Source organism: Sorex fumeus, unplaced genomic scaffold (genome assembly GCF_029834395.1).
Source record: "Sorex fumeus unplaced genomic scaffold, SorFum_2.1 ptg000079l, whole genome shotgun sequence".
Taxonomy (NCBI): Eukaryota; Metazoa; Chordata; class Mammalia; order Eulipotyphla; family Soricidae; genus Sorex; species Sorex fumeus.
This window is the reverse complement of record NW_026606136.1, coordinates 7,329,683-7,353,104: the sequence shown is the minus strand read 5'-3', so window position 1 is coordinate 7,353,104 and position 23,422 is coordinate 7,329,683. Positions and strand designations below refer to the sequence as shown.

Below are 23,422 nucleotides of genomic sequence, written 5' to 3'. Positions count from 1 at the left end.
CCGTATCGAATTGCTTCATCCACGTGCTGGGTCCTAAGGTCACATTCTGGGCTTTCCAAAGCAAAGTTGAATCGTGCCCTCTGCAAGGAACTTGATGATCTGGAGGGGCGTGTGTGTGTGTGTGTGTGTGTGTGTGTGTGTGTGTATGTGTGTGTGTGTGTCAGAGGTGGGGGGGGGGACGGGGCGGCAGACGAAGATGGAGAGCTTTCTGCATTATAGGGAATCTTAAATATTTTAATGCCCAAGTCTAGAATGGGAACCCATCTGTTTTATTGCACTTGAAAATAGATGTGGCTTCCAGTCCTTTCCCCTGAGCTCTCTCTGCTCTTTATAAATTTTAATCTCCAACTCAGATGTCATTTAAATATTAAAAATGACCACGGACGGCCGAGCCCGCGCACAGTTGCTGGCCCTGGAGCAGGACAGGAAATATTAAGTCCATTCATCTCCATCTGGAGCGACCGCAACGGCTACTGTGCTCCAGTGCCCGCTGTGGGCGGTGCTCCCGCGGGCAGGGCCAGTCACCCTGGGTCTGTGTGCTGCCCACTCGGGTTCCTAAGAGCGGCAGACTCCCCCCAAGATCCTCTTCCTGTGCTCAGCTAAGAAGCCCCCGGGAGAAGGCTGGGCGGGCTGGGCTCAGGCTCGGCAGGTGGGAACCCCAGGTCTGGGTTCCAGAAAGGCTTGTCCCCTGAGCCCCACCGGGCCTGAGCTGAACACCCAGACCTCGTGGGGCTTGACTCCCGAGCACTGTGGGCATGGGTGGCCTGGGGTCAGAATCCTTTGAAGGATGCCACTCACGGGAAAATAAACAGCGGGCTGCGGCAATGGCCTCTGGGGCCCATGCTGGGCACCTTGAACAGATCACACGCAAAGCCGCGGCCAGGCACGCAGCCGGCCCTGGCATGGGCACAGCGCAGGCGGCTGAGGGGATGCCCGCAGGTGGCCAGCGGCTCCTGTGTGCCCAAGGTGGGGTCGCAGGCTTTGCAGGAGACCTGAGAGCAACTGGGTGTCAGTGCCCAGTTAGGGCTGAGACACTTGACTGCTGAGCCTCAGTTTCTCATGGCCCAGCGAGACCACAGCGAGGGCCCGGTGAGGACCAGGAGGGGAAAGGCCCGAGCTTTGTGGGGCGTCACCCCCTTCACAGCCAGGTGGCACCTCTGCTGCTTGCCAGGAGATGTGCATGCCCTGAGCACCGTGCTCCAATACGGGAGGAGGTGGGATCACGCCCACACCCACAGCAGCCTGATTTTATGAATAAAGGACTTGAAGGAGGGGCCGTGGGGGGCTGTGTGCGGGGCTCAGCCCTGGCAGTGACGCTGAGAGGCCCAACTCCAAGGCTCACGCCAAGGACGCAGAGTCACGGGATTCAGTGACACTCTGCGTCTGGCCCTGTGGGAGCCCCACGGCACAGTTTCCTCCCGGACACACGGAGCCGGTGGGTCCGAGAATGATTCAGCAGGGAGCGCTCGCTCTGGAAAGCCAACAGGACCCAGGAACACGCAGGGACCATCTGCGTGTGTGCCCTATACGCCTGAGACGAGGTTTATCTTCTAGATAGGAAATACCTCTGGCAGGCCTGTCCCCGGGGCTCTTGTCCACCCACAACTACATGGGGAAGTGGAGGGGAGAAGGGAGGGGAGGATGGGAGAGGAAAGGAGAGGAGGGAAGGGAAGGAGAGGCCAGGGAAGGGAGAAGGGAGGGAGGGGAGAGGAAGGCAGGGGGTGCAGTCAGCTCGCTCTGGGCCCTGGCCTCTGCGGTGCAGCAAGTCCTGCTGTTCCTCTTCCCCACACTGACCTTGCAGTTCAGGCTCTTCTGTCGAGTCTGGGAAGGAGCCTGCAGGGCCCGGGCCTGACCGACTGGTTCTGGCTGATGTCCCCACCCGTGCAATGCGTCCGTTTCTAACGTGCAAGAGAGCCCCCACTTCTGGAAACCGGGAGCTCAAACACCTCCCAGGAGAAGCACAGGGTGAGGGCGGAGGCGGGGTCCGGGCCTCCTGAGCTCACGAGGGGGACCCCGCAGCGCAGGATACACCGGCTCAGGGTTGGTGGCATCAGACCTTTTCAAAGGGTCTTCGCGTGTTTCTGGGGGAAGAAATCCCGACTTCCTCCCTTCCTCCTGAGGGCGGGGGGTGGGGGGTGACTGCATGCTGTGTACACACGTTAGCTGAAGAGCACAAATATTGATTGTCTGCAGATAAATTAGCAGCTACTTCAACTGATTGGGCTTTTGACTGTTTGGTGATTTTTTTTTTTTTTTTTGCTTTTTGGGTCACACCCAGCAACGCTCAGGCCAGCCTTCTCCTGGCTTTGCACTCAGGAATTACTCCTGGCGGTGCCCGGGGGACCATATGGGATGCCGGGGATTGAATCCGGGTCGGCCGCATGCAAGGCAAACGTCCTACCCCCTGTGCGATCGCTCTGGCCCTGTTTGGTGATTTTTAAAAATTGTTATTTCTTTTTTTGGTTTGGGAGCCACACCTGGTGGTGCTCCAGGATTACTCCTGAATCTGCACTCAGGAATCACTCCCTGGGGTGCTGGGGACCATGTGGGATACCGGGGATGGAACCCGGGTGGGCCACGTGCAAGGTGAGTGCCCTGCCCCTGTGCTCGCTCTCTGGCCCCAAGGAAACTCTGGCCCAGTATGTTCATGTGCAGTGCAGAAGATATATTTCATGTGCACGGGTGTACGCAGCTGTGATTCTGTAAGCCTTGTATGAATTCTGTGCATTCCACGTGTCTGAACAGTGAAGCATGGCCTACATATGTGTACGTGGGTCTTTACATGGGTTTTCCTCTGGGTCAGGAACGTCAGTACTAAGTGTAAATAGCCTTCCAGTTACACGAGGCTGGGAAGACAGAGATCCGTATATAAATTCATATATATCCTTCAGTGAGTTCATCGTGAAAAAAAAAAAAAAGGAGATTTGCCGTTGCTTCCAAAACGACGGTTTCACTTTAGACGCTTCCTGCTTCTAAGAGGATTGGAGCAGATCTATGCCTATTTATAGGATGTAAGAGACTTTACGATAAACTAGGACAGAAAATGTCCGAGAAAACAGAAATAATGTCTTCAGAAACCTGACCTGAATGAATGTTGAACACGGAGGCAAGAAAGATTTTGGTGGCCAAAGAAAACAGAAACAAAAAAAAATCACTGAATCATGGACCGATCTTTTGTTAATGACAGAGATGCTAAAATTTAATTTGCTAGAAAAAAAAACAAAACGTCTTTTAAATAATGGGCTGGAGCGATAGCACAGCGGGTAGGGCATTCGCCTTACAAGCGGCCAACATGGCCGGCCCGAGTTCGATTCCTCTGCCCCTCTCGGAGAGCCCGGCAAGCTACCGAGAGTATTCGATATGCCAGACACAGTAACAACAAAGTCTCCAATGGAGACGTTACTGGGCCCGCTCGAGCAAATCGACGATCAACGGGAGGGCCTTTACCTTTTTACCTTTACCTTTTAAATAATAGAGGGATCCATCATCTTTGCTTTAAATCTAGAGACACTGTGGGTGATAACTCGAACTGAAGGAAAGAGAAAAGAATGCTGATAGATGTCTGCTGTGCAGTAGGTGATGCTGATTAAGCTCTAGTACAGTGAGAGCCACTCCGGAAGGGCTCCGGCTGGGGTCAGGGGCCCAGTTGGGGTCAGGGGTTCTGGCTGAGGTCAGGAGCTTCGTGCAGGGCAGGAGAGCAGCTGCCGGATTCAGTCCGTGAAACTTGGGCTCTCGCGGTCTGCCAGCAGCGTGGCGGGTGGAGGAGCTCCAAGACCGTCGGGACAGAGTCAGAGTCCCGACTGCAGAGACAGTAGCGGGTGGCGTGGCTGGCAGGGCGCCTTGGGGTGTCCCTGCTGCAAAGACAGGCGAGACCTCCTGGGACCCTGAAACCTCAAAGGCGAGGTCGGAGGACACTGAGAGCCCCGTGGCCCATTGCTCCTTGGCCATGGGAACGCCAGTCTCCAAGGAGGCTCCAGCTTGCAGCCCAAGGCCACTGCAGTGGGCATGAGCTGCCCCGACCAGCGGTGGAGGGACGGTGCAGAGTGGCCCAGGCAGCACTGTCCCTTGGGTGCTTCTCTGTTCCAGCTAGCTCGGGCTGCCGTGGTCCTGAGCATGGCACAGACCTCACCGACTGACGAGTGATGCCACAGGGCAAACCCAGGTGTCTGCAGGAAGGGACAGACATTGGCTCAGGGACCAGGCGCGATCCCAAGGCAGCTGGATAGAGAATCTCGGGATCCCAGAGGCTGGAGGCCTCTCGCTTCCCGCGAAGGGCCCGCTGGCCCCGTGGGGAGAGGGGAGGGACTGTGCCCTCTCCACGGCTGGAATCCTCTCTGCTCCTCCTGCCCCTTCAGGCCCAGCCGGTGCACTCACTGGAAGGAACCGAGTGCCAATACCTCACCGGCCTCCCCAGCGGCCCTAAGACTGTGCACAGCCCCCACTCATGTCCCTTCCCTGCTGACACGCAGCTCAGCACACGGTGCGTGGCACGGGGGCAGGCTGCAGAGCCAAGGGCTCCTGGCTGATCCTGGGTGCTCGCAGTCCCGTCCCTCAGCCCCGCTCTCCACCTCCACGCCAGGACACCCGATGCCTTTCTCTGGGGGCAGGGGTGGGGGTCAGCACGGCCATCAGCCCCTGGAGCCAAGCTGTGGTGTCTGCGTCTGTGTATCTGTGTGTACACGTGTGTTCTGTGTGTCTGTGTCTCTAGATGTACACCTGTGTTCTGTGTCCGTGTATCTGCGTGTCCATATGTGTTCTCTGCGTATCTGCATGTACATCTGTGTTCTGCTGTCTGTGTACCTGTGCGTGCACACCTGTGCTCTCTGTCTGTGTTTCTGTGCACACACACCTATGTCCTCTGTGTTTCTATGTGCATGCTTCCGTGTGGCCCGCCTGTGCTCTCTGTGTGACAAGGCCTGTGTCTCTGTGTTTGCCCGTGTTTGCCCTGTTCCAACGTGCCTGTGCCTATGTGTGCGATCTCTGTACTGAGCAGCAGACGTATACCCAGCACCGCGATTAACCCGTTTTCTGAGCGACTCGGTGCCTGACCCTGTGTTTTGACCATTCTGCACCTGTCAGGGACACCAGATCAACACAGAGAACACGTGTACAGCAGATACGTAGCCGCATCTCCACAAAGCAGAGCGCCTTCAAGGTGGCTCCCCAGACCTGGGTCCACAGGTCTCGGGGCCTGGTGAGAGTGGGGTTTGCTTCCCCGGAAGGCCCCTCTGCCACCTCTGAGCCCCCCACTTTAGCGGGGAGCCCAGACTGCACAGGGAAGCTGCAGCCTTCTCCCTCCGGCCTGGCGTCACTTTCTGGGGAGGGGCCCAGAGCACCCCCACACCTCCTTCTCTCCTGCTCTGCTCTGCTGGGCATTCGGGGCGCCCCTCTCCCCCCGGGCTGCGCTGGGCAGGTGTCTGCTGGACCCAGAGAATCGGCTTCAGAGAAACATCAAGGTCTTGGTGGGACACGAGCCCGTCCCTGGAGGTGATGGACGGGCCATCCCAGGAAAGCCGGGCGCCGAGTGAAACTTGCTTCACCATGATCAAGGGAAGCAGAAGCAAATTCTTACTTACAAAATTATGATTTTTGTTTAGCAAGATATATTGATTCAATCTCACACAGAAAATTGCAAAGGAAAAAATCCCTCTCAATAGAGCCATTTCAAAGCAGTTTTGTATTTTTAATAAGGCGAATCATTCTGATTCCCAGTGACGCAGATATGAAGCCTTCAGATCCAGCAGAAGTCTGTTTTCAAGAAAGGCGCCTTGCTAATTTCACTGTCCATCAGCAACCTCGGGCATTAACATTCTTTAGACACTGTAATTTAGGGACAAACGTGGACTGCTCAGCCTTCCTGTGATTCAGTGCCTACAAAATATGGGGTTGCTTTTCTGATATTTTGGCTCTAAGTTGTAAATAAGGTCAATTTACTCGGCAGCCTGAAAATGTCTCGGCAATTTCAAATTATGCCCCAGCAGCCTCTCAGAACTGCAAAAAAAAATCTGATGAGCTGCCGGGTGCAGAGTAACTGGAGCAGCTTGGAGGTTCCCGACAGCCACGGACGGGCAGTGCAGTGACCAGGGCCAGCGAGGGCTCAGACAGAGCGGGAGCAAGTCCCCTCACACGGGCTGTCTGCAGGGGCCTCGGGGACCCACACTCCACCCACTGGCTCTGAGGCCCCAAGCCACGCAAGGCCATGCCACAAAGGGAGAAGGCACGTCTCGATCTGTCTGTCTCTATATCTCTCTGTATCTCTGTCTTTCTCTGTCTCTCTGTCTGTCTGTCTCTGTCTCTCTGTATCTCTCTGTCTCTATCTCTATCTCTGTATCTCTCTCCATGTATCTCTCTCTTCCTATCTCTCTTTATTTCTCTGTGTCTCTCTCTGTCCCTGTATCTCTTTCTTCTCTCTTTATCTCTGTCTCTCTCTGTCCCTGTATCTCTCTGTATCTCTTTCTGGGTCTCTCTCTGTATCTCTGTCTTTCTCTTTCTCTCTCTATATCTCTTTCAGTCTCTCTGTATCTCTCTGTCTCTGTCTATCTCTATCTCTGTATCTCTCTCTGTCCTTGTATCTATCTCTTCCTCTCTCTTTATCTCTCTGTCCCTGTATCTCTGTCTCTCTGTCTCTCTTTCCCTCTCGTCTCAGCATCTGCACAGGATGGGCCGGAAGTGACCCGCCCTCGCGCCCGAGTGTCTGGGCCCAGCCTCCACTTTCTGGTTGTTCTGCTTCGAGGAGGTGCGCCCACCCCGCCCCACACCTGCCTTCTCTGCCTCAGGCTGCCTCTCCGTGGCAGCCGAGCATGTCCCTGAGGCCCCTGGGACACGGTGCTGGGATCGGGCACTGCCCCAGGAGTGTGGTGGGGAGCACAGACCCCACATGTCTGGGGGACTCGGGCCTGGGTCTATGCCTGACCCCATGGTGCCTGCTCCCGCCCGAAGAGGGGGTCCACAGGGTGCCCCCGAGGGAAGCTCCCTGTCCAGCCCCTGGGCCTGTCCCCACAGGGGCCAGAGCAGGATGTGGCCTTGGTGAGTGGACCCTCATCAGGAGAGGGACACTCGAGCCTGGGGGCTGTTCCTCAGGGCCTGCCCGGGCCGCACTGTCAGAAATACCGCCTGGTGCCGGCCTGCGGGGAACCAGCGTGTCCACTGGCCACTGAGGACCTTCTCTGTGAGGCGGCCCGGACGGGGGCGGTCACCATGCGCTCCCACCCCCAGGGCCAGCCCCATCCCCTGTGACCACCTTGCAGCCCTGGGCAGGTTTCGGGCATTTCCCTGATGGCCCTCGTGGCCCCAGCAGCGGCTCAGAGACTTGAGCCTGGGATGTGGCTTTCCCGTCTCCCACGCAGGGCCAGGCCTGGGGGCGCCTTGAGCCAGGGACCAGAGGTCACTCCTTTGCGAGCCCGATTCTCAGCTCACCGCCCGTTGACCCACGCTGAGTCCTGCCATGCCCCAGGGCTCCAGCTGCCACGTGGCCCTGTCCAGAGCGGAGGGCGTTTGCCTGGACAGTCTCCGTCCGGGACTCTGAGTCCTCCTTCCATGGCCCCGGGGCTTCCTGGGGCTCCACAGGAGAGAGGGGGCCCCCGGGGCCAGAGCCCTCACACCGCTACTCACCGGCACTCACGGTGATGGCCTCGATGAACTGCTCCCGCCAGCTGTTGGTGCCCACCACCAGGGCGAGGTTGGTCTTCTTGATGAGCTTGTCCACGGTGCTCTAGGGACGGGAGGGGGGGGTGAGGCCTCGGCTTGCCGGATCCAGGGTCCCCGCCAGCGCGCCCAACCCCGCCTGGCCCGTGGAGCAACGCCTCGGGGCTGTCCACACGCTCCACCCGGAGGAGCCTGAGTTTGCTTCCCAGCCTCTCGTCGCAGTGTCCGCGGGCAGCTAGAGGCACCCCGGCTCCGTACACCCCTCCTGAGAGCCTGCACGGGCAGGGCCTGACCTAGTGGCACTGAACGGGCCCCGGTGCTGCTGCCTGTGGCCACGTGGGCGTCACCCTGGCTACGGCTTGCTCAGCCAAGCCTCTGCAGGCCAGTGGGACCCCGAGCCCCAGCCGGCCGCGCCGCTAGGCTCCCTCGGACCCCCTGAGTGCGTGGCTATGCTCAGTGTGTCCCATCTGGCCTGGCCCACGTTGGCCTGTGCCGCCCGGGAGCCAAGCGTGTCCTGCAGCTGATATGGCCACATGCTACCGAGACAGGGGCTGGCGTCCACTCCGGGGACAGGGGCTGCTGGACGCCAGGCTGCCTCTGGCACTGCCACGGACCAGTCTGCTCCACGCCCTACTTATGGTCAGCGCCTCCTCGAACGCCCACTAACCACAGAGGGGCGGGAAAGGGTGATTAGGCGGCTGGTGTCTACAAGTGGCCATGCATTCCCCACGCTTCCCAGGAAGGGGGAGGCCGCGGGAGCCAGCAGGGTGGATGCCCACGGGGAGGGGGGGGGGCGGGTGAGCAGGTGGCCACGCCTCCGGCAGAAGCCAAGTGCCTCATTTAGGAGGCAGCTCCCGGACCCCACGGCCACAGCTGCCCCCGGGGAGTGAGTGTCACTGTAGCTGGCTCTCGCGGGCTCACGCCTTGTGCCTCCAGCCTGTCCAGAGCTGCCCGCGGCACTGAGGAGGGTCCCAGTTTGCTGTCTGGCCCCCGCCCAGGAGTGGGACAAGCACTGCCCCCCCGCTCAGTCCCCTGCCTTCCACCTCTGGGTCTTGGCCACGGCCGACTCCCAGTTACCAAAGAAGTGCACCGAGGACAGGCTGGGCAGGTTCCGAGCATCATGGGAATGAGGGGAGATTCTAGGGTACCCGTCTCAGGATGCAGGGCAGGTCCTCCCCGTCACGGGAATGAGGGCAGATTCTCGGGGTCCCAGGTGGGAGCCAGGGAGACGGCCTCACCACAGCTGGGAGACAGGGGACACAGTTTGCTCTGAGCCCCCGGCAGGACAGTGTGTGTGTGGCCAGCCTGGGAGACTGGTGGATTCTGGGGTGGCCAAGAGCTTAGTGAAGGAGGAGGGGGTGCACCCGCGTGGCCCCTGAGGCTCAGGCCCAAGCCCCCACTGTCACCTCTGACACCCGGTCCAGCGTCTCCAGCTCCTGCTCCGTGTGGGGGCAGGCGGGGGGCTGTCTAAGCCCAGCCCAGCCCGGGCGCCAACACAGAAACCAAACCCAGCAGGCACCCCCCCCCCCCCCCCCGCCCCCAGCCAGTCTCTAACGCACTCTGGGCAGTTCTGAGAAAATGGTCAAGCTCCGTTTTAGTTTAGTTTTTGTCTGTTTGGGGGCCACACCCGGCTGTGCTCGGGGATCACTCGGGAGAGCCTGGGGTCGGCCCGTGCCTGGGCCCACCCGACAGGCGCGTGCTGGGCTGTGCTCGGCGGGGTGCGGCACCCCCAGAGACTCAGAGCCTGTGGTCGCTGGGACCAGGAGGCTGTGGGGCACTTGGAAACGGAAGCTTCCAGCCCTCTGGGGCAGCCACACCCCCGCAGCTGCTACTCAGGGAGGCTGGGCACCCCAGACACCCGAGTCACGAGGACCCCCAGGCGCGCGGTCCCTGGTGGTGGCCAGGGAGTGAGCTCGCTGGTGGGACGCTGTGTCCCTCCCGGAAGCCCCCGCTGCTGACAGACATCCCCTCTACACTGGCTGCAGGTCGAGGGGCCGGGCTCAGCCCCCTGTGCGGGCGTCTCCGCGTCACAGCCACCGAGCGGGGACTCTGAGGAAGGGGGTCTGCAGAGACCCAGGCCCCGGCCACCGTCCAGCATAGAGCTGGGCTGAGACGTGGGGTCCCAGACGTGGGGTCAGCTGTGTTTTTGTCTCGAAAATGGCACTTTCTTGGCCGAGCAATTTCCCTCCCACCCGTGTCCTGTTGGGGCCCCAGCTGGTGAGCCAAGTGGGAGGCGACTCAGGCCCTGCAGGGGGGAGGGGGGCCCTGTTAGCATGGGGGCTCCTGCCGCCCTCTCCAGGGTGCCCTGCCACCCCCTCTGGCGTCCCCTGCCGTCCCTTCCGGGGTGCCCTGCTGTCCCTCCAGCGTCCCCTGCCGCCCCCTTGTGCCCGGCCGGCGGGCGTGCGCACCTTGAACTCGTAGGACTCCTCGATGATGACTTCCAGCCGAGTGTGCTCCCCCAGCACGGGCCGGCCCAGCTCCGCGATCCGCCGCTCCTCCTCCTCCTTCCTGGTCAGCGGCTGCCGGTCGTCATACTCGTCTGTGGGGGTAACCGCGGCGTGAGTGGGGTCCGCGGGGATCCTGCCGCTTTTGGGGGCAAGTCCCCGGAACGGGGGGAGTGGGGGGTGCACCCTGGCAGCCAGGGCCACATAGGCGTCTCGGGGAGGAGCGCCGGGCTGTGTCCCTGAGCGAGGGGGCCATCTGCACACTCGGGCACGGCTCGCTGCCCACCCACCACTCTTCCTTCCTTCCTTCCTTCCTTCCTTCCTTCCTTCCTTCCTTCCTTCCTTCCTTCCTTCCGGACTGGGGCTCCACGTGAAGGCGATGTCGCGGGGGCCCAGACGGCCCCACACCGGGGAGGGTGTCAGTGCCCCCCGGGAGGCGGCTGTGCAGGAGCGACCCACACGCCTCACGGCCTGTCTGGGAAGCCCCTGCAGAATGTTCTGGATGCTGCCCATGGCCTGGGCGGGAGGGATGGGAGCTGGGGAGGCCCTGGGTCCAGTACCTGCGATGGAGACTACAGTGGAGGGGCCCGGGTACTCGCGCGCCTGGACTTTCCGGAGGACGGGCTGGCCTGGGAGAGGACGGGGGAGACGGGTGAGGGCCGCGTGCTGGTCGGGGGGAGGCGGGGGCACACCAGGCAGGTTAGTTGGGGGCAGTGGGTGCGGGTGCCGGGAGAAGGGCCGTCGGCCGTGCCGCCATGCCAGGCCTGAGACCGTCCTGGGAGGAGGGCAGGTTCCCCACCACAGGCGCTGGCGGGGGAGGTCTCGGGAGGCCTAGGAAGCGCCGCGTACAGATGGGACCAGATGGCATCTGACATGGCACCCGACATGGTGTCCAACGTGGCATCATCACGGCATCTCGTATGCAGTCAACACAGCGTCCAACTTGGCGTCCCACGTGGTGTCTGACACGGCGGCCTCAGGCAGCCACTTCTCTGGGCCTGGTGGTCTCACGGGGTGATGGTGCTGCTCTGACGATGGCCAGTGGGGCGCGGGATCAAGGGACGTAACATCTGGGCACAGGTGCCCGATTCCTGGGTGTCAGTGAGGAATGGTCCTTCTCTGGCCACTGGACGAGAGCAAAGCCCCGTCATGGGACCAGAGCGTCCGGTCAGTGCCTCCGGAGTCCCCCTTCTGCCGGGACTGCCAGGCAACTCTGGGGCCGGTTGAGGTGCTTCAGGCCTCAGAGTGCCCGGGAGACGCCTCAGGTGCCAGCAGTGCATGGAGGCCTGACGGTCTGCAGGGCTGGTGTCAGAGGCCCGGGGAGACGCCCGCGAAGCAGGTCTGGAGATCTGGGGGAGGAATTGCCCTTCCGGGAGCATCCCAGGGCCGTGTTCATCCCCCAGGAGATCTCTGGAAGACACGCCGGGGCCAAACGCCTTTCGAATTTCTAAAATATCCTTCAAATTTAGGGGCTACACTGCAGTGCAAATGACTGTGTGACATGTCCAAGGGCTTGGGGAACTATTTTTAAGATTCGATTTTTGGACCATGCCCAGCTGTGCTCAGGCTTCCTCCTGGAATTACACCTGGAGGTGTTCAGGGGACAAGAGGGGCCGCCGGGGATCGAACTCGAGTCAACCACATGTGACACCCTTCCCACTCTACTATCGCTCGGCCCCCCTAGCTGGAGGGACTCTGTTTCCCTGGCAGCCAAAATCTGGAATTCCAAGGCTTCCACTGACTTCCAGAAAGCTCTCTGGGACCACAGCTGTAATACCGAAGTCTTAGAACTTTCTTCACAGGCAGTGTGGCAGTAAAACCCAACATCTTGGGGTTGGAGAAGAAGCAACATGATGATCAGAGGAGCAGGCCAATGCAGACATTTCCAGAGAGTTCTGGAATATTCTCTTGTTCTAACGGTTCCCATTTCCAAACATTCCGATTTAGATGTCAGCTGCCAGGAAGAACATGATGGAGCACATGAAATGCTGGAAACCCCGGCAGGAAGCAAGTCTTTCATCTTGGCAGTGAGATGTGTTCCAGGCAGGAACACAGTGCTAGGGGCTATTACTGGTCAAATGTTCTAGAACTTGCTGTGAATCATTTCTGAGAAAAGAAAGCCGAGATGCTACCTAGAAGCTAAACTAAAAGATACTTCAAGTGAAGGAAGTCCCTCTGAGCACAACCCTGGCATCATCCGTGGTAGAGGGACAGGAAGCCAGCCACGCACGGGGTGGTGAGGGTCCGGCCTCCGCGAGGCTGCCCTGCGCTGCTGACCCTCGAAACCCCAGAGCTACAGTGGCTGCTTCAAAGCATCCCACCCGGGAAGGCAGAGGGGTGATTGCCCAGAGGCCTCCCCAAGTCTCCCTGCACGGCTCATCAGGTGACAGAGACAGCTTTGCCAGGACGGCTCCAATGGGTGGGAACAGCGGTTGGTGACGGGCAAGAGCCAAGTCTGAATGACCGTGGTCAGCACCCGTCTGGGGGTCCACACTGCCCTGCAGCGGAGTGGGGACTGGAGCGGGTGCTGGCTAGCACTTGGTGGACGGGGTTGGAGGACCCCTGGAGGAGGACCCTTCTGTTCTGGGCTCAGGGACGCTGTGTGTGGAGGTCCTGACTCCAGAGGTCTTGCGCCTCTTCAGGAAGTCCCATAGGGGCCACTCGGATGGGGAAGGGCTCGCGGAGCGGAGATGAACACGGGTTGCTGGGAGCCCCACTCCCGTCGGGGCGTTTCCAGAACGTTCCCCTTCCAAACTGTGTTCAGTGATCCTCTTTCAGCAGCTGCCCTTTGGCCGCCGATGTCCACGGTGCTTCCTCCCTGCAGCCGAGGCCACGTCGCAGTGACCACCTTTTGGCATTCAGCTCCTCTCCGGATCAGCGCAGGCAACCGCGAGAGTATCTGGGACCCAAAAAGCGATGCTGGAGGGAAAAGTCTTCACGGACACGGCTTTCAGGTTGTGCTGTTGGCCACGGAGGCTGGGCTGCATCGTGGACGGGGGATTGAGGCATTCGCTGCCCAGCTGTGGGGACCAGTCCCAGGGGTGTGGGGGAAGCACGGGCCGGCTCTCCTCTGGGCATCAGCTCCCAGTGCATCCTGAGTGGGGTCGGGCACATTTTCAGGAGCCCAGCAGCAGTGTCTCGTTCATTCTGGCACTTTCTGGAACATGTGGAAGGGTGCCCCACCCACAATCAGGAGTGCGTGAACGTTAATCTATGGACAAGTGCCAAAGTGCAAAGAATGAGAAGCCCCCTCGACAAGGGGCATGAACAACGCAGGCAGGGCCACGGTGGCAAGCCTCCGTGTGGGTCAGTGGGGCCCGCCCCATGCCACACTCATGCAGTACAGGTGACACTCCGCGTGATGGGGTGGGGTTGCACTGTAAGGTGTTTGGGGTCGGGGAATAAGAACCATGAAAAGCGAACTGTCTTACCATACAGGTATTTTCCTTCATTCAAAGCAAATGAAAATAAAAAGAGGTTTTTAAAAATGTCACGAACAGAGGGGGAGCAGAGAGAGAAAAATAAACTCGGATGACGTTACGCTTTAAAAATTCATACCTGTTAGTGTGAAGCCACCTAGGAGAGAGAGAGAGAAAAGAAATGTTACGATCGATTTATCTTTCACTCTAAATACCAAATGCAGTGACATCAGACTCCCCACAGCCAACCCGGGGTGGCAGGACTCCCAGATTCTATTTTCAACGATGAGAAATGGAAGAACAGCCATGCACGACTCAATACTGTTCTTTTAAGGTGACGGGATGGTGTGCACAGATTTAACTCTCGTGCACACTTAAGAAATCAATGGTCTGGGACAGAAGCTCCGTGGCCTTAGCCAAAGTGAGGCCACTGGCCCGCAGGCCACCCGGCCGGCAAATCAGTGGAAACCAAGGCAGGTCTGAGAGTTTCTGCCTCTCCCGACAGAAATGGGGAGACCAGCTAGGAAAATGGAAAGGAAATGCAAGAAATGAAATGCTTACCAAGCTCACTCAACAACAGGGCTGTGAAGGAGACAGACAGAAGACAAACACAGAATAAGAGACAAGATGAATAATGAAAGTAAGAGGAAAATCCGCAGAAAGAAACCCGGCAGGCCCCAGCAGAGCGAGGAAGCCGCTGCCCAGCAGGGGGTGCCCAAGCACACGAGCCCTGGGCGGTTCTCAGACACATCCGGGGAGAAAGGTGGGGTGACCTCGGGGCGCACACCCACGCACTCCTCACGGGACTTCGTGCTCTGTACGTGCTCTCCCCGCGGCCGCGGGCAATGCCCTGTGCCCACACACTGCTCATGGACGTCACCAGATGGAAGCCTCTGGGAGCCCAACCTACCTTGGGGCCCGGGGCTTCTGCCTCAGGTCCTACAGCTGGTTGCAGGAGCCCTGAACTGGCAACTCTGATATTGTGCTGCTGTCCATGAAGAACAGAGAAGTTGCTTCAGGACATTCTCCTTAGGGGCCCTCGGGAATGAGCTCTGAGGTTCTATTTGCGCGGCATTTGGGGGTGTCGAGAAATCTAGATCTCCTAACTCCTTAAAACATGCTCAGGGGACCAGTACTTACTGTGTTGCCCCTCTTGAATGCACATTATGGTCAGCTGGACCTCCACCAGGGGCATGTGATCCCACGGAACCTGACCAGGAACGCTTACAGGGATGTGTGATCCATGGCCACTAAGCAGCGGGATGCAGGCCACACAAAGCCTGTCTCTCCCCTGACATGCTCAGGCCCCCTTCAGCCTCGGCACTTCACTTTGGTAAGGGCTACTGGGTCAACGGGTCAACAAGTCGATGTGTCAAAGGAAAACTGGAGAACGTTTGCTGGGAATGTTACGAGGGTATTTTTTTTTTTAAAACAATTTATTTTGCTTTTTGGGTCACACCCGGCGATGCCCAGGGGTTCCTCCTGGCTCTGCACTCAGGAATCACCCCTGGCGGTACTCGGGGGGACCCTATGGGATGCTGGGAATCGAACCTGGGTTGGCCGTGTGCAAGGCAAACGCCCTACCCGCTGTGCTATCGCTCCAGCCCCAGGAGGGTATTTTTAGACTAGTTTTATCTCAAATGGTGCTGGCTCCGAGAGGTACCTCTGAAGTCAGTCTGTCATTTTCTTTCTCGTGACAAGAATTTGAAATCAAGAATTTGATTTCCAGGTATGAAATCAGATCGTGCTATCAAGGAACTGCAGGTGCAATTTTACATACTTCACTGAAACAATTACTGAATAGTGCTTGCTGGATAGGGAGCTGAAGGACAGCTCCTTATGGGACTCTGTCCCCAAGGAAGCACTTTTCCCAGCTGCTCCTGAGGCTTTATGAACAGCACACTTTCCTAAGGGGTCTTTCTCTCCTCCCCGCTGCTGAGGGGGTATAGTGCCATTCAGAGGGCTCCGGGTTCCATTCCTGTCTCTCCCGTGTCTCCTGCTACCTCCGCGAGCCTCTCGGGGAAGCTCACTCTTTCCCGAAGAAGTTCCCCAGTGTGCTGGCAGTCCCTCCTGGGGCAGGTCCCCAGGAAAAGCCACCAGTGTTGGACTCCTTCCCTGTGCTTAGTTTACCCAACCCTCCAGTCATCTCTTAACTGCCCTCATCAACGACATCTCTGCAATGAGTAAAGTTAAGAGACGTGCTGTCGCCACCCACGTGACGGCACAAACGGGATCAGGACAGGAGGCCCGAGTGGCTCAGAGGAGAAAACTCTCTGCCAAGTGGACGTTAAAGTCCCGTGTCCTTAGTAAGTGGTGGCCTCCTCCTGTGTGTCTGAGCCCAGAGCCCAGAAAAGCTCAGACACACCCGGCATCGTGCGATGGCACTGCTGCTCATGCCTTTTTAACACGTGTGTTAGAAACGTGTCCGGGTGGTATAGATGCGTGTAGGAGATCAAGGCTGAACCCACTAAGTCGCTCCTGAGTGACCACATTCCCAGTGGCGAGACCAGATGGGTCAGCGCCTCATGTAGAGAGAGCCTTGGCTTTGTGAGTTTTTTTTGGGTCATACCCAGCTACGCTCGGGGCTTGGTTCTGTGCTTATGGGCGGTAGTACGTGGGGACATGGGCAGGGCCAGGGGATGGACTGAAGTAGCCACAGGCCAGGTAAGTGCCTCGCCCTGTCCTGTCTCTCAGGCCCACGGAGGGTCCTTTCTGTTACTGTTTTTGGGCCACGTGAGGCGATCCTCAGGTGATTCCTGGCTCTGCACTCAGGATCTAACCTGACAGTGCTCCCGATGACACGGTATGCTGCGACTGAACCCGGGTCGACTGCATGCCAAGCAGGCCCCCTGACTGCGGTACTATCTCTCCCGGTGGTCCCTCTGATCGTCACCCTTGGCGTGACGATATTGTGCCTTTGGAAACGCCAGAACATTGAGAGCAGCGTTCTTTAAGGATCCTTGTTCTCATTTGCCTGTAAGCGGGGCTCCCTCAAGAAGCTGCTTGTCCCGACGTGCCCTTTGACCGCCATCAGCCCTGCCCACTGCTCCTAAAATAGCCACTGGTCTCCCTGCCACCCCGAGGGAGGGGCGGCGGCTGGACTCCACTTTCAGCACGAGGCCCGGACCCCCTGCGTCAGAGCCTCACTCCTGCACTAGGGAGGCCCGCGGGAGGCCTTCTCTGCCTGGCTGTGCGAGGACACGGCATTGCTCGGTGCTCCGGGGGACCCGGGGAGGGCAAGGACAGTGCGGAAGCTCGGAGGGCCAGGGGGCCAGTGCTGGCAGCGGAGGAAGGAGAGCGTTAGTGTGAGAGTAGGACACAGGGGAAGAGCACAGTCTCTCACTGGCGGCTCTGGCTACGCCCACACCTTTCGTGCCGCTTCTTATCCACTGGGGCTCTTCCAGCACAAGAGAGAAACTGCACTCTTTCTCATATTCCTCACGGTCAAATATTCTAATGGTAATGATCTTCCTGTGGGAACACAAGACAAACGCAGAACAGATGGTTGGCGTCACACGCTCATGCTGGGGTGGCCAGGCCAGGTTACTGGGAGGTTACGGAGGAGACGCAGCACATGGGCTCCTCGCCAAGAGACGGGCGCCTGGAGCTCGGGCCGGCCCTGCCGCGCCCTTCCCCAATGCCTCCCGCGCCACGGGCGGGCAGGAGAACCCCGAATTTGGGCGCGCAGCCGGGGAGCTGACTTCCGCGGCGCCCACCGCCCGTCCCGCCGCCGCCCTGCGGCCCCGTGAGCTCCAGGCCCCGTGACGTGGCGGGAGGGATGTGTGCGGTGAGTCACGCTCTCATGGACAGGCATCCGGAGCACGGCCGGCAGAAGCTGGGGGCTGCGGCCCCGACCAGCCCCCCCACCTTTCTTCTCGCTCATCTCCACCAGGCGGGGCTCTCCGATCTCAAGGAAGAAGGTCTTGTTTTTCTCATACTCCTCATCATCAATTACCTTGACTGATATTGTTTTGCTGCAATAGAGAAGAACAGAAAGTGACGGACAAGGGCCAGAGCAAAGCAGGGAGAAGGGAGCAAAGGGAAGGACAGGGCTGGCGGGGAGGGGAGCAGCGGGGGCAGCGGCCGTCGGGGCCCCGCGCCCCACGTGTGGCTCGGCTCCCGAAGACGGCCGCCCGGAGTCCTGCCCCAGAGGGTGTCCCGGGCAGGGCGGGCCAGATGGTCAGCCCGTGCTCCCTGCACCGTCTGCTGTGCTCCTGCAGCCTGCGGCGGGCGAGCCAGGAGCCCCAGGGCGCCCTCGAGGGGCAGAAAGGCACTGCCCTCGGCTTCCAGCACCCTCTGGCCACTGTGCCCCTCATGAAGGAGATGCGTGCGGCAAGAGGCCGCCAGATAAAATAGGCGCGACAGGTCACTCCGTTGGCCCCACAGTCCCAGGCTCACGGGGGAGCTGGCTGGGCTCCGTCTGTTTCCAAGGATGGAAGCGCTGCCTGGGTGGGGGGCACGGGGACTGTGACCCACCACCGAGGCACCCAGGCTGCGTCTTGAGACTCCCCGGAGCCTCTCGCCACCCGAGGGCAGGGAGGTTGAGTGACAGGCTGGCAGGGCAAGTGCTAATATCATGCAAATCTCAACTCCCCGGAAGCCCCAGCAGCTCGGAAAACAGCCCTAATGTGTGACCTTCTCGCTAGCAAGGCCTTGATCACTTCGCGTACTGCGGCCTCCGCAGGGCCCCTAACGCTGTCCTTGAGCTGCGTGTGTCCGTGTGGGTCTGTCTCCTTACGCCAGGCAAGAACGTTTCTGACTCAAGTTTCCGCAACGATGCCTTGATACAGACATGCGGGCTCACAGGGGTGCGCACGGCCGAGTTTCAGCAGAATCTCCCAGGTTCTCGGAAGGAGACGCCCCCAGTGCCTTTCCCTCCCCTCGTCCTGGTCCCCGGCATGACCGTGGGTGAAGGAAGCCAGCAGAGGTCGCCCCTGTCCCGGGGCCAGCAGGCTGAGGCCAGCAAGTCCCTCTGCTCCTCACGGGAGACCGGCCGGGGGGAGGGTCACCCTCTGAGACGGCCCTGGCGAGGAGCTGGAGGCCCGGCCTTGTCCCTCTCAGCCCCCAACCCCGAGGCTGAGACCAGGGGCTCAAGGGGCAGCCGAGAGTGGTGACAGAACTGTCACCAGGCAGAGCCACAGCCCACAAAAGGACAAAACTCAGCCGGTGGACGCAGCGACAATTTCCTGTCTTGCTTCTAGGCCGTGTTCTGGAATTCACCTGTTTACTTAGCGTAAAAAGCCTGTCCCCAATATGCGAAAAATCATAAAATGTCTGAGCGACATTCCACAGAGAGAAGCGTCAGGGGTCTGGGGCAGGGAGGAATACGAGTGATGGGACCTGTGTATTTCTGGCTCTGTCATGCATGTTGGCCTACAAAGACACGGGCTTGAGACATAGGTGATGCCATAGTGCGCGTTTCTTCCACAGAAGTCCAAAAGGCAATTCTTTTTTTCTAGAAGCAACGGTCACTTCCATTTCCAGCCCAAATTTGGTGCCATGGGCGAGGTACGTGGGTCCTCTAAGATCCGGCCAACCTCCCTCTCTCTTTGCTTGGGTTCCTCTGCAGTGGCCCTTGCCCATCCCATGATACCAGCTGCTGCCCTGCTGTAAGGAGGAAGGGGGTGTCGCCCCCCAGACCAGGCTCCGTCCCCTGGACCCGAGCGTGGGACCCACAGGCCAACATGAGGGTCCCTGTGCCTGGACACGACGGGCAGGCCCCTGTCAGGCTCCCTCGGAGATGTCCCTCTCACTCTCCACCCTGCACGGCCGAGCCGGCCCTGCCCCACCGTGTGCATGAGATGAGACGGCAGAGATGTGGGAGCCCCTTGGTGGCGGCACGCGCCCCTGCCCCCACCCCGACAGGCCCACAGACAGACAGACAGACAGACAGCGTGGGTGGGACCCCCACGGCCTTGTGGTCTCAGCGCTGACCCTGAGAGACGCCCGCCGTCACCAGCCCGCACGACACAATGAGCCCTGGACGTTGTCCTCAGAGGCCCCTGTCCACCAGGACCAGAGTCCTCAGCAACTCGCTTGCCGAGGGTGGCCGTGAGGCTGAGAGCCAGGAGGAAGAAGGAGCGAGAAGAGGCCGAGGGCTGCCACGGCCTCTGGGGGCCACAAGGCGCCACGTCCAGACGCCCCCCATGCCACGGTCGCTGTGATGACTCCCCGTGAGCCAGTCCTGGGCCCTTGGGTTTCCTCCTCGGCAGAGTCAAGCCAGTCCCAGGAGCCGGTGCTCAGAGGATGCTGCCGCCCGTCTCTGCACGAGGTCAGGCTCCCCTTGCGAACCCAAACACTCCTCCCCCAAGCCCAGATCACGAAGGAAAAGTGCTCACCCACTTTTAAGACATTTCCTTTTTGTCGATTCATTATTATTATTTTGGTTTCGGGGCCGTACCCGGCAGGGCTGGGGGCTCACTCCTGGCTCTGTGCTCGGGGAGAACACGCGGTGCCAGGGACGGGACCTGCGTCAGCCACCTGTGAGGCGAGTGCCCACCCCACTCTGCTAGCTCTAGGCTCTCCCTGCTTTTACTTACCAACTTTTCAAAAACGGATTCTGGAAAGACTTTGGGTTCTAAACTTAGCACCTGTCTAGATGGAAGATTCTGGAGTTCCTTCACACCCAGCACCCAGGGAACACGCTCTCTGGGCCTCTTCTGCCCAGGGCCCTGGCGCTGGGAACTGGTATTCTCCCAACACCCAGCCCAGGGTGGTGCCAGGGCGAGTCACATTAGCGGGGACTGAGGTCACGCCAGTGAGGGTCAGCACGATCTGCTCCTGCATGCTGCCAGCCCTCAACAGCGGGCGCGCCCGTGCAGACCCTGGTCTGCCTCAGGCCCCTACGGTCTATTCACGGGCAGTGCCACGGCCCCTGTCGTCTACACAAGGGCGGTTCCATGGCCACAGGGAGACCTCTCTTTGGAACGACCTCCCTGCTTCACGGACTGTGCGGTTCCTGCGTCAGCACTGTCACTCAGAGGGGAGCGAGGAGCACAGGATGTCACATGCTTTTCAAGTGACCTGTCCACTAGATTCTCCTTTTTGGTTTTGTGGCCACACTTTGTGCTCAGGGATCACGGCTGGCAGGACTCAGGGGTTCCACCCAGAGCTGGGGACGGCGCCCGGCCAGCCGCATGCAAGACAACCACCCGCTCCTTGCTGTACTAACTCTATCTTTCTCTCAGGTCCTGGATTTTATTTTTAAATATATATCTTCATAAAATCAAACTTCTTTTTTTTTTTTAGAAAATTCTATTTTCTGGAAATGAGCAAAGCATTTGGGAGTCTTAGGAAAACTTTAAAATATTTCTCAAGGTGCCCAACACCTTTCTGGAAACACATTTTGATTTCGCTTCTTAAAAAAGCACATTTGGTTAAAGAAGGTTCCGTCCGTTGCATGGAAAAGTACAGGCCGTTCCTTCGGATTCTGCAGCAGCCCTCGGGGCGGCTGGATGCCAGCACCATGCTCGGCCCTCTGCTCCCCCGGGCTCCGAGCTGTCCCCAGCGCGGTGCCACCCCCAGAACACACCCCGGCCACCAGAACGCTGGTTTCAGGGCAGCCCAGAAAGGGCCTGGGTCTGCGAGCTCCCTGTGGCTGGGTCAGCACCGTGCTGACCGTCAACCTTGGACTAGATATTTGAAAAGATTTAGATTTCTGGAGAGAGTGTCTGCCCAAGCTCCTGGCTTTGACGGGCTGAAGTCCTGGTGCTGGGACCCCCCACCCCCATTGCGGTATCCTCTGCTTCCAGGGGCGCCCCAGTGTCCTCAGGGCAACGTGTGGTTCTGGGGATCCAGCGTGGGGCCTCCACCCGGAGGTTCCCCAGGCCTTGTGCTCACTCTTGTGTGGTCTCACTGTGCAGATGTTGGGCGTCCCCGTGGCGGGACCCAGAGAGGGAGGCTCGTGGCATTGGATGATGCTTCCTTGGCCTGGGGTTGACCGGGTCAGAGCGCCCACCCTGCTGGGGCCACCAGGCTCTCTGGAAGGAAATCCTCAGAGTCCAGGTAATGTCCAGGGCGCTCCGTGCACCCGCGGGTCCCTTCATCACACCAAACACACGCTCCCACGGGGGCTCCTGGCCCCTGCCCTGCCTAAGAACGTGGAAGTAACTGAATCGAAGTTCCAAGGAATTGCTGGAATCCTCCCCCCGCCCCCGTGAGGAGATTCCTCATCTCCAATGATGATCCCACATTCCTGGGCGGCCACCTGGTCCCCTAAGGTCACGGCACCTCTGGCCCACCCTCCTTTGTCAAGATTCTCGGTTTAAAGTTGTTTCCCCGGAAAGCAATGGGAAGATTTGGCTCTAGAAAATGCCGGGCTCATCTGTCACTGAGGGAACCACACGGCTGGGCTTGGTGGCACTTCTGCAGCCCGTTACCTTCTCCTCCCTTCCTTTCTGCCCTCCACGGGAAACTCGGTGACCGACCGAGTGCTCTCCTCGCGCTTTCGTACAAAATCTTCTCACAGATGCCGAGCAGACGCTTGCCTGAACGTCGCTAAAACAAATCAACAGTGACACATTGACTTTTCTGTTCCCGTGTCTGTTCCGTGTCCACAGCTCACCGCGCCGCTCTTCAACAAGGCTTCAGGGCAGACCCGCCTCGGCACTCGTGTTTAGATTCTGGATTTGCACCTCACAGTGGAGGCTGAAGTGCCTGAAGGCAGGCGGGCTGTGGCACTGCCTCGGGGACATCCTTGGTGGACGACCAGGCCAGCTGAGCACATCGTGCCAGGCAGTCTCAGGAAGCTGGCGGAGCTGTCCAGGATTGGTTTTTCTCCAGGAATCACACAATCGCTGAGACTGATCAGGCACTGCTGGGGTCAGGAGAACGCTTGAGGACTTCACGGACCTCCGGGAGTTCCCGCCTCTTCCTCTCTAATGTCACTTATTTGCTTTGGGGCCACACCCAGCGGTGCTCCTGGCTCTGTGCTCAGGGATCGCTCTTGGTCACGCTCGGGGAACCGCGGGGTTCCAGGGATGAGCCCAGGGCAGCTGCAGGCCAACGAGTGTCCTACTGTGCATCCTGCATCTCCGGGCTCTCCCTCCTCTCGAAGGCTGAGCTCCTGCCCTGGGAAGGGCCTGCAGGAAGATTCCCCGCAGAGGTGGTGCAAGCGTCCACCCAGGCCGTCATCACCGTTTGTACTTGCACCTGGGGGCGGCCCGTCCAGATCCAGGCTTGTGGGATCCGCTCGATGGAACTGGTGGGACTGAGCTACTGGTGCCTCAGTTTCCCCATCCTTACAAGGATATCCAGGCTGTGGCGGGGATTCTGGGTGAGCAGGTGCCAGCCCAGCATCCTCCTGCCCTTCAGGGCCTTCGAGTGCAACATCTTAAGTGCCGCCTGGCTTTCTTTGACAACCCAGACGAACCTCGACTCTGAGGAGACATTTGGATTTTGTTTCCGGAAAATGTCATCAACGATCAGACAAAAATTTGTATGAGGAACTTGGTAATTCTGAACTTTCTCATGAGTTGCATTAAACCCGTATCAGCTGCTTTCCAGTAACTGGGCTATTATTTTCTCAAAGTGTATTTTGCTGCTTGTTAAAGTAATGCTTGCTCACGGTCGAAGACTTGACAAGTGCTCAATGAGGAAAAGGAAGTAAAAACGACCCCTGAGCCCACCACTAGTGGTTCCCAGGTGTCAGTCAAAAACGACTGCTCTTGGCCTCGACATCATTTGGATACGTATATGTGTGTGCGTGTCAATTAAGTCTGGTGTCATGGTTTTTCAATGTTACCGTTCAAACATTTCTCATGACAAGAAAACAAGTCTAAAATCTCTTTTCAAATGGCGGGGACTCTCCATGAAGTGTCGTAATAGATCAGGAATTCACTTCCGTTCTGGATAGGTCGGCTGCCTCTTATCTGCACCAACCCAATGAAACTGTTCCACATTTTAGTGGGGAGATAC

The 23,422-nt window shown here is 59.0% G+C and overlaps 1 protein-coding gene across 5 annotated transcripts in view; it reads right to left on the bottom strand.

Moving 5' to 3' along the window:
- SLC8A1 (solute carrier family 8 member A1) overlaps positions 1 to 23,422 on the bottom strand; it is a 167,999-nt gene that overhangs the window by 4,823 nt on the left and 139,754 nt on the right. Inside the window, exons 3-9 of one of the 5 annotated variants that reach the window (XM_056130545.1) lie at positions 17,375 to 17,481; positions 14,069 to 14,089; positions 13,647 to 13,664; positions 13,520 to 13,534; positions 10,649 to 10,717; positions 10,053 to 10,183; positions 7,612 to 7,711 (exon numbers count right to left, since the gene is read on the bottom strand). In XM_056130545.1, coding sequence (XP_055986520.1) covers positions 7,612 to 7,711; positions 10,053 to 10,183; positions 10,649 to 10,717; positions 13,520 to 13,534; positions 13,647 to 13,664; positions 14,069 to 14,089; positions 17,375 to 17,481 — 461 coding nt within the window. The remainder of the gene's footprint in view (positions 1 to 7,611; positions 7,712 to 10,052; positions 10,184 to 10,648; positions 10,718 to 13,519; positions 13,535 to 13,646; positions 13,665 to 14,068; positions 14,090 to 17,374; positions 17,482 to 23,422) is intronic. The other 4 variants (XM_056130546.1, XM_056130547.1, XM_056130548.1 and 1 more) reach the window with 4 other exon arrangements.